At 44.0% G+C, this 9,702-nt stretch overlaps 1 protein-coding gene and 1 long non-coding RNA gene across 3 annotated transcripts in view; one reads left to right on the plus strand and one right to left on the minus strand.

The window, feature by feature from the left end:
* The window catches only part of LOC105504838, an 11,989-nt gene extending 11,099 nt beyond the window's left edge, over positions 1 to 890 (minus strand). The window contains exons 1-2 of the long non-coding RNA XR_001000660.1: positions 519 to 890; positions 132 to 355 (exon numbers count right to left, since the gene is read on the minus strand). This is a non-coding gene — a long non-coding RNA (uncharacterized LOC105504838). The remainder of the gene's footprint in view (positions 1 to 131; positions 356 to 518) is intronic.
* An 81-nt stretch (positions 891 to 971) lies between these two features.
* ZNF582 (zinc finger protein 582) overlaps positions 972 to 9,702 on the plus strand; it is a 13,180-nt gene continuing 4,449 nt past the window's right edge. The window contains exons 1-4 of one of the 2 annotated variants that reach the window (XM_011932429.1): positions 972 to 1,125; positions 2,750 to 2,838; positions 4,079 to 4,205; positions 4,483 to 4,578. In XM_011932429.1, coding sequence (XP_011787819.1) covers positions 2,830 to 2,838; positions 4,079 to 4,205; positions 4,483 to 4,578 — 232 coding nt within the window. In that variant the 5' untranslated portion in view covers positions 972 to 1,125; positions 2,750 to 2,829. Of the gene's footprint in view, positions 1,348 to 2,749; positions 2,839 to 4,078; positions 4,206 to 4,482; positions 4,579 to 9,702 lie in introns of both variants that reach the window. The other variant, XM_011932428.1, reaches the window with a different exon arrangement.

The raw sequence follows: 9,702 nt of genomic DNA on the forward strand, positions 1-9,702 counted from the left end.
GGCAGAGGGAGACTCTGTCTCAAAAAAAAAAAAAAAAAAAAGAAAAGACTAGAGTTCAGGCATTCTGGCTCCAGTCTCAGAGATGGTTAAGGGTTCACACTCTTACCCACTTATTACACCATAGAGCTCACCAGGTCTGAGGAAAACAGGATCAAATCAAAAGACAGAGTAACTCAGGACTCCCGGCCTGACTCAAGGACAAACTGTTCCATCTCGGACAGGGAGGGCTTCCTCATTCTGAGACCCAGAATAACACGTCCTGACCGGCATCTGGCACTCGGGACTCCTCATCATACTGGACCACACTGGCTCGGGATGTGTAAAGTCCTGGGCTTCTCACACGTGATAGCACCGCCTAAAAACAAGAGAGAATTAACACCTACCTGTGGCGGTCTGGTATTTGGCCAAGAGATGCCGCCCCATAAAACTCCTTTACATCTTTATAACGTTTTTATTTCGCGTTCTCCTTCATAACCCACATTTAATTCTCCATATATGTAATGTTTAAAATAAGTTACCAGATAAACTCTTACGCTTCCAACTTTAAGGCTCCTTCCAAACCTTCTGGTAAAACTGCTGTTCCACGGAGATGGGAACTTAACGGATGAGGGAATCTTCCACAGCCGCACACAATTGTGTATCCGCCGCTAAACGGTCCCAGTCACACATTCAGCGACCCATGCGGAGTCAGAAGCGACCACTACACACCCTGACAACAATCATGCACACACAGTGACAGCCCCTTGCCCACTTGGTCAGTCGCACACAATCTCTCGCTAGAGAATCACACACAGATAGCACAGCACCAAGAACCCCCAGGAAGGGACCCAGGGACTCGAACACACAACTCTCTCCCGCGCGCAGGGCAGGCACGCCTGCGCGCGGCTCACTTCGAAACATCGCGAGATCCGGTTTCAAGACCGGGCTGCTGCCTTCACGCCTAGAGACTATGTTTCCCAGAAGTCACTGCGGCGCCGGCCCTATCATGGCGCAGCATCGCTGTGCTTTGTGCGTCTGCGCCATCTTCCGGCTGCGCACGGCGAATCCGCCGGTACCGTGGTGGAAGCGCGCCGTGGGCTGCCGGGGGCGCGGCAGCGGTGGCACTTGGACCCGAGGAGGCGGCAGGTGAGGGGCTCCGGAGCTTTCCAGGTGCTCTGGGGTCCAGCAGGAGCTGGTGCCGCGGCCAGGCGGGTCTCAGGCCTGAGAAGAACTGAGACTTCTCGCCCCATCGTCGCTCTCTGGCTTTACCGGCGTGAGACTACATTTCCCGCCGGCCCTCGCGGCGCGCGCCGGCTGGCGCCCCCTTTCTGCGTCCGGCCTTATAGGCCAGGTGCATGGACCCCTTAGGTGGGTGCGCAGGGGTCTCCGACCCCCTGAAATTGCGGATGTTTTGCATTCACTGTTATGCGTGCTTTTTTTTTTTATCTGAGAGGAAATCTTGTTTGATGAGGTTCTCAGTTGCAAGACCCCAGAAGATTTAGAACCACTAGTTTAGAAAAACTTATACTTGGAAACATTTTATATGACCTTGTTCAAATTCTATGTCCAGCAATGGAGAAACACTTGAGTGAATCACAGGCCATCCTGTGTAAATAGGATATGGTGCAGTTAATACAAATAATGCTTACAAAAGTGATCATAATAAAGAAAAGCTGCCTATTACATCATATTAAGCAACATTCATAATTATTTCACTTACAAGTTACTTAGAACCAAATGTTTGTAATGCAATAGGCACTTTATGTACTCCTTTACAAAATACTTCTTGTTTAACAGTGAGCTCAAGAACTGGTTAAATGATAACACTGCAAATATTTGGGTGTTTTTCCTTCCAGTTGTTTTGTTTTGTTTTGTTTTGTTTTTAGCCTGTGTGTTAGTGAGTTTGACTTCTTTTTGCTGAATGTTCTCAGAGAATCCAGTAATTAATATCTTTGCTTGTCAGTTTTTGATAGTCATTTTAGATAGTCACTTGGCATCGCATTATATGGCTGCGCCAAAAATGATTCAACCACTTGCTTACTTGTGGACTGGCTTACTGGCTTACTTATGTACTAATTTTCAGTTCTATTATTTAGCAAATATTATTGGGCCTGCAGCTTTGTGCACTGCTGTGTCTCTGTGGAAGGACACATTTATGTGCTGATAATGGAGCACTGGGCGTACTGCGTGTGATTTGTCTCTTACTGTTCCTTGCAAGTCTATCCCATTTGTTGATGCAAGGCATGCTCCATGAAGTGGTGTCCACAAAGCCTCAGTTTGGGCTGTAAAGGTTTTTGTAAATTCGGCAATTGGGAAAAGAGCCAGGTAGACTTTTGAAGATGGTACATTTGCTGCAGGAAAGAGTTAAATGGCCTAGTCCTGGAAAGGCTTTATTCTAGGCTGGGGCTATGCAAATTATGCAGGCCTTCTATGCTTCCTGGCTTGAGGGAAGCCTTCCTTGTCCTTGAGGTAACATGTGGGTCTCAGTCACTAGAACAGCCCACAGCATCCCTGTCTCAGTCTTGCATCTGCAACAAAACAGAACCACACTGGATGTTTAGGGGAAATGGGAGGGAACGGACCACTGGTTTCGTTTTGCCTTGCAGCAGCTAAAGCTGGTTTCCTGGGGTTGGGTGAGGATCCCTTTGTTCCCCTCCCCCACCCATTTTCTTGGTGGGCAGAGGGGCAAGCAGGTGGGAACTTGTAACTTTGGCATTCTAGGAGCTGTGAGGCAAGCCTAGCCTCTCATATTTGCTCTTTCCTCCCCCAGCTCTGCCATCGCAGGACTCTGCCCTTCCCCAAGAGAGGAACCAGGAGGAGGACCTATCAGCCCTTGAAATTCTAAAAGTCATGTCCCTTGTGAGTTTTAAAATCCCACAAATATTTGCTTTCCTTATCTTGAAACTTTTCACCTGGGTTCCATCCAGGAATTTGGTTCTCAGACTTTCCCATTTTAGGGAATAAAAGGACCAGGCAGGAGTCCCCTCTCCCGTTGTTCTCTCCTCTCTGACAAATGCCCACAGATTTATTCTCTATAGCATTCTGCATCTCCTGATGGTTTTCGTCTGCTAGGAGGAGAAACTCATTTCCCTGTATGAAAGAGAGCATCCTTTGTAAGAACTGAAGTTTGAAGAGATGGAAATGAACGCTTAGGAGCAATCGCATATAGAAAAGCAGGGGAGATGGTGGTGGTTGGTTTCAATTTCAGCGCGTGGTACAGTGTCCTGCTTTGGGAGTGATTAATGATTGGATATGTAATGGAGGTTTGGCTGGGAATCCATCAAGATTCGATGCCAGAGTTAAAGTCTAGTTTGACGTTGAACACAGCATTTGAATCTGGGACATCCTCCATTAGTTTCTTTAGCTTAAGAGCAAGAAAAGTACAGAGCTGAGGATGGTGAGTGATACAGAAAGTGAGAGGATCGGCTAGGTGGGTGAGTGGTCAGGGCTTGGAAAAACCTTAGAGATCTGATCCAACCTCGGGATCCAAAATAAGAGGATGTTTGGGTCATTCATTTCACTTGATAGAAAATTGTACACTGAATAAAAGTGATCTCCATGGTTTTTCCCATGAAGAAAAATGCTTGTGTTATGTTCCAACATAATGATGAACTTTCATCTCCAAGAAATTCTTGACTTATATGAAAATCCTGTATCTAAGATAGACAACATGTTTCCATAATTAAAAGAAAATAAAATATTTGGGGAAAATCCATCAGAAATATTCTTTATTGTTATTGTTATTCCAAAAGATAGAAATGATAGGTCTCACCTTGAGAATTTATTGTATGCCAAGTACAGAGTGGGCAGTGTGCTTTATTACACTGTTTCTTACAATAAGGAAAACTCCGTTTAGCTTGATTTTAATTTTCATCCCAGACGTGTACACAGAGCTTTGATTTGCAGTTAAAAGGGAGTGTTTGAGAACATTTGAACATTCTGTTTTACTCATACCCATTTCTTCTGTCACTTTTCACATTCAGTCCCACCCTTCTTGTTCAACAAAACCACCACCCTCCTGCAAAGACCTGCCCCACCTCCTTTCATCCCACTGTGAACCATTGGAATACATATATATCATACATGCCTGCCATTCCAGGGGTCAGAATTGTTCAGGGATGTGGCTATAGTCTTCTCCCAAGAAGAATGGCAGTGTCTGGCACCTGCTCAGAGGGATTTGTACAGAGACGTGATGTTGGAGACCTACAGCAACCTGGTCTCACTGGGTAAGGTGATCTCGTCTGTTAGTTTGGAGGTTATCCTTGGGCATGTTCCTTCCTGGACAGTTTTTTGGGTGCTTTTCAGTCTTATGACTGGTCATTTTTGACGGGTTAAAGGGCAGCGCTGTCAGCTGAAGCTGCATCTTCCCCTGCCCTCAGGCAGTTGTACCATCTTCCTCTGGCACTTCTTGCAACTGCCTCTCCTGCTTGATGACCAGGTCCTGGATCTGAATTCTGGGGCCCTCACACCATAACCAGGTGGCATGTTTCTTCTCATCTCCAGGTCTTGCCATTTCCAAGCCTGATGTGATCTCCTTCCTAGAGCAAGGCAAAGAGCCCTGGATGGTGGAGAGGGTGGTGTCTGGAGGCCTGTGCCCAGGTGAGTGAGGTATCAATGGGAAGGGAATAGCCACTGCAGGTATCAGGTCAGCTGGAAGTAGCCCTTTGTCTTAGAAAATCTTCCCTGCAGGTTGCTACATTCAAAGCTTATGTCTTAAGTGTTGTCATCCTCTCCTCCCAACCTCCATTCTCTGAAAGGCCCCAGTGTGTGTTGTCCCACTCTGTGTGTTCATGTGTTCTCATCATTTAGCTCCCACTTATAAGTGAGAACATGCAGTTTTTGGTTTTCTGCTCCTGTGTTAGTTTGCTTAGGATAATGGCTTCCAGCTCCATCCATGTCCCTGCATAGGACATGATCTTGTCCTTTGACCATTTTTCTAAAGGAATGTGTATCGGTTTGTTTGAATTTTGGAGAGTCAGTTAACAAGTACTTATAAGCTTTTATTAGGCACCATGGAATATGTCACAGTATACATTGATGAGGCAGGCAGACATTATCCTTGCTTTCAAGGAACCTACACTGCAGTGGGAAAATAGACATGAAATCATACAGACACAGGGACATGAGCTAATATGTGAAAGAAAAAGAACAGGTTGAGTCAGGGTGCATGGTAGGGCCAATGGCCTCTTCAAGGATAAGGCGTTTCAGTTGAGACATGGAAGGTGTGATGTAGCTGGGGAATACCAATTGCAGCCAGTGAGTATGAAGGACCTGAGCAGGGAGCCCTTGGGACCTCTGAGATAATGGATGGCCTCTGTGGCTGAGGTCAGTGAACAAAGGGAGGAACACAAAGAAATACCCTGGGGGCCGGGCGTGGTGGCTCATGCTTATAATCCCAGCACTTTGGGAGGCTGAGGCGGGCAAATCACTTGACTAGCCTGGCCAACGTGGTGAAACCTCATCCCTACTAAAATCACAAAAATTAGCCTGGTGTGGTGGCACATGCCTGTAATCCCAGCTACTTGGGAGGTTGAAGCATTGCTTGAACATGGGAAGTGGAGATTGCAGTGAGCCGAGATCGAATCACTGCACTCCAGCTGGGCCAAGAGAGAGAGACTCTGTCTCCAAAAGAAAAAAAAAAGATAAGCTAGGAAACGCAACCACATTAAGAAGTTTGGGCTGTGCACTGTGGGCAGAGGGAAAGCAGTGTAGAAATAGAGCCAAGCCATGATTTTATGGTCCACCTTGAGAGGATATTAACTATTGTGCTTCTCACATATTATTCACCTGCTAGTTTCAGAAGTCATTGATAGTTTTCCCTTAGATCAGATATGATTAATAGTTACAAAATAGTGATTTTTTAAAACCTCTATTCTTCTACTGGGCGCGGTGGCTCACGCCTGTAATCCCAGCACTTTGGGAGGCTGAGGCGGGCGGATCACAAGGTCAGGAGATCGAGACCACGGTGAAACCCCGTCTCTACTAAATATACAAAAAATTCGCTAGGCGCTGTGGCGAGCGCCTGTAGTCCCAGCTAGTCTGGACGCTGAGGCAGGAGAACGGCGTGAACCCGGGAGGCGGAGCTTGCAGTGAGCCAAGATCGCGCCACTGCACTCCAGCCTGGGGGACAGAGCGAGACTCCGTCTCAAAAAAATAAAAAATAAAATAAAACCTTTATTCTTCTTTATTTATTAGATCACATACTCCTGTAAAGAAGAGCTTTCTCCCTTTCACCATTTGTTTCTTCATTTATATCATATGGATTAATAGTAGGTGGCATATTTTTTCTCATCTCCAGGTCGGAATAAAATACATCTTATTTTATCTGGTAACAGATGATTACCCATTATCATTAATTTATCACAACATTCATGTTTTTCCAAATTTGGCCAGTGACTCCCTTTCAGACTGGCTCTTGGGCTCTTTGGACATAATCTCCCCCACCTTTTTTTTATAAGCACGTGTTTAACTTTCTTAGTTTTAACAATTCTGTAAAAGCTAGTCAGCATCAGTACAGAACAAGTCCACACGGTTGACAGCCATGTACATAAATGCAAGAATACCAAACCTCACATGAACCAAAAAGTATCAGCTCTGACAATGTTGACTATTTAGCTGTGACTAGTAGGTCATAAATCTTCGCCTGAGCAAGGTACACATGCAAATGTTTTTTACAACTAAGATTAAAACAAGAATTTTATGTTTCTAAAAGGAGAAGCATAAAAGTCAGTGTGTCGAAGAACATAAGGATGTGATAGAAAAGAGATTTGAGCCGGGTGCAGTGGCTCACGCCTGTAATCCCAGCACTTTGGGAGGCCGAGGTGGGCAGACCACCAGGTCAGGAGATTGAGACCATCCTGACTAACACGGTGAAACCCCGTCTCTACTAAAAATCAAAAAAACAGCCAGGCGTGCTGGTGGGCGCCTGTAGTCCCAGCTACTCAGGAGCCTGAGGCAGGAGAATGGCGTGAACCCGGGAGACGGAGCTTGCAGTGAGCCGAGATTGCACCACTGCACTCCAGTCTGGGAGACAGCGAGACTCCATCTCGGAAAAAAAAAGGAGATTTGAGTGGGCACAAAGTTAGTGCAGCGTGTTAATACTTTTACATATAAGGATGTGATAGAAAAGAGATTTGAGTGGGCACAAAGTTACTACATCATGTTAATACTTTGACATATTAAAATCCCTCTGCAGCCAGGCGCAGTGACTGACGCCTGTAGTCCCAGCTACTCAGAAGGCTGAGAGGGGAGGAAGACCTAAGCCTCGGAGTTTGAGGTTGTGGTATTACTGTGATTGTGCCTCTGCACTCCAGCCTGGGCAACAATGAGACCCCATCTCTCAAAAAAAAAAAAAAAGAAAAATATTTTGGAAGCAAACTTTATATAGAATGTTTGTATATAGGTTTTTTTTAAAAGTCGTCAGTGTCATCATTAAACTAAAATGCAGATTGTGCTTTTGTCTCCAAACTGATTGTAATATTTTTGAGTCGAGTCAAAACATCTCAGAAACATCCAGTTACTGTTGATGACAATGAATGTGACATGCTGACAGAATTTAAGAGGGTACAATTTTTCACTGGTGAGAGCCGAAAAAGCTTGGTAATTTTCAGTAATGTTGGGGTCACTACAGTGAATGGATCTGCAAAACGACATATCTTAAACCCAGACAAATGTTATGAATACTGGTTCTGTTTAATAAATGACCAATGTTTGTATAAAAATACTTAACATAGAATTCTCTTCTGCTCTTTCACCCTCAATAAATGCTATGAAGTGCATTCACAAAGAGCCGTATTAAGATAAAGCTGCTGCACAAAAGATCCCCACTCATATGTACTAAAATGAGTAGGATCACACTGGAGTTTAATTGTGCACATTTTATATACCAGTATAGCAGCGTCCTTAGCCAGAAGTCTCAACAGAATTATCATGAACGTGTTTAAGGGTTATGTACATGTATCAATTTAAAGTATTAAAAGGTACATTTGAACTGAATGGCAACATTTAAATATTCTTGTTAGCACATCAACTTGAGTCTTTCTATGATGTATGATTCAGCAAATTAGGACAGAATCAAAGTCTCATCAAAAAGTCCTTTGAGGTGGGCATGGTGGCTCACGCCTGTAATCCCAGCAGTTTGGGAGACCAAGGCAGGCGGATTGCTTGAGCCCAGGAGTTTGAGACCATCCTGGGCAATATGGCGAAACCTCGTCTTTACAAAAAAATACAAAAATTAGTTGAGCACGGTGGTGCCCACCTGTAGTCTCAGCTACTTGGGGGCCTGAGGCAGGAGGATCGCTTGAGCCCCAGGAGGTTGAGGCTGCAGTGAGCCGAGATCATGCCACTGCACTCCAGCTTGGGTGACAAAGTGAGAACCTGTCAAAAAAGAAAAAAGAAAAAGAAAAATGTACCTTGTTCATTTACAAAAGTGTAAATCAAAAATTACCTGCTGAATTAGACAGCAGATAGCCCCTTCTCTATAACTGTATACTGTTGTTATTAATATAATGTGGTTCAAATGGTTACTGTGGAAACAAGCAGAGAAAAATTCAGAAGTGGTAAATGTTCCCCCTTTGAGCAAACAATATCTAGGTATGATAAACAGGCAGGTTCATAATAAATCACTGAAAGGACAGTTGAATTCCAGCTGTCTTCATGTACCACAAAGTTAGGGAAGATATGAGGATGTGTTCGTATCACTGGAGTGACCAAAAATCAACATTTTACTGCTGTCCCAAACTATTAGTAGTTTGTCCCTAATTATTAGCATTTGAGTTTGGTGTATTTATTTAAATGTCCAAATTATGCTAAACATCAAGCACCTGTTAGAAGTGGAAAATAAAATATTTTAATGCTAAGACTATACGTCAGATTTTTAGGTGTTGTTTCATTGGTTGCACGAAACAGTGACTTCTGCCCAAATAACTTTAAAATACTGTGCCAGATTTTGTAAAGAAATGTGAAAACATAGAAAACATCATTATTGTTGCTATTTTGCAACCTTACAAGTTAAATAGAAGCAAGAAGTTCGAAATTTATGACTTGGTAGTACTATCTTTGGATAGTTATACAATAGTATTTAATCAGGAATGGCTTTATTTACAGGAATAGAAATGTGTTCGTGGAATAAATAACACTATACCCTGCTGTAAATCAACAGAGCTCAACTGTGCAAGGTGGATGTGGTAGAGAAAATGGCATTTTGGAGAAAAGAGTGCTTTAAAAAGACACTTCCTTGGAAGCAGCCAAGATGTTTTTTACATTGCCAAAAAGACCAAGTAATACGTGTTCACTTTAATTCCTACAACCAAAAGCCCAGTTAGGCAGTTAGCTTGTCTCAAATGTGTTTTGTTCTGTACATCAGGTTGGCTTTAATATTCCATGGTCCACTGCAGTTTCTTGGTTTTCCTTTTTCTGTAAGATGGCTGCCACATGTCCCAACCATTGAGTAGATCCATGCCCTCATAGGTAGATAGGTGGCTGTGTTTGGAAACTGTCTCACTAGCTGAGTTGTTAGACCACAGTAGAGACCCGTAACCTTCCTCTTGAACAGCCAAACACAACGTCTGAAAAAAATACCTTTGTGTACTCTTTACATAGTCTTGTTCTTACAATGTCATGTGTATGGCCGGGCGCGGTGGCTCAAGCCTGTAATCCCAGCACTTTGGGAGGCTGAGACGGGTGGATCACGAGGTCAGGAGATCGAGACCATCCTGGCTAACA

This window comes from Colobus angolensis, unplaced genomic scaffold (assembly GCF_000951035.1).
Source record: "Colobus angolensis palliatus isolate OR3802 unplaced genomic scaffold, Cang.pa_1.0 Scaffold96, whole genome shotgun sequence".
Lineage (NCBI taxonomy): Eukaryota > Metazoa > Chordata > Mammalia > Primates > Cercopithecidae > Colobus > Colobus angolensis.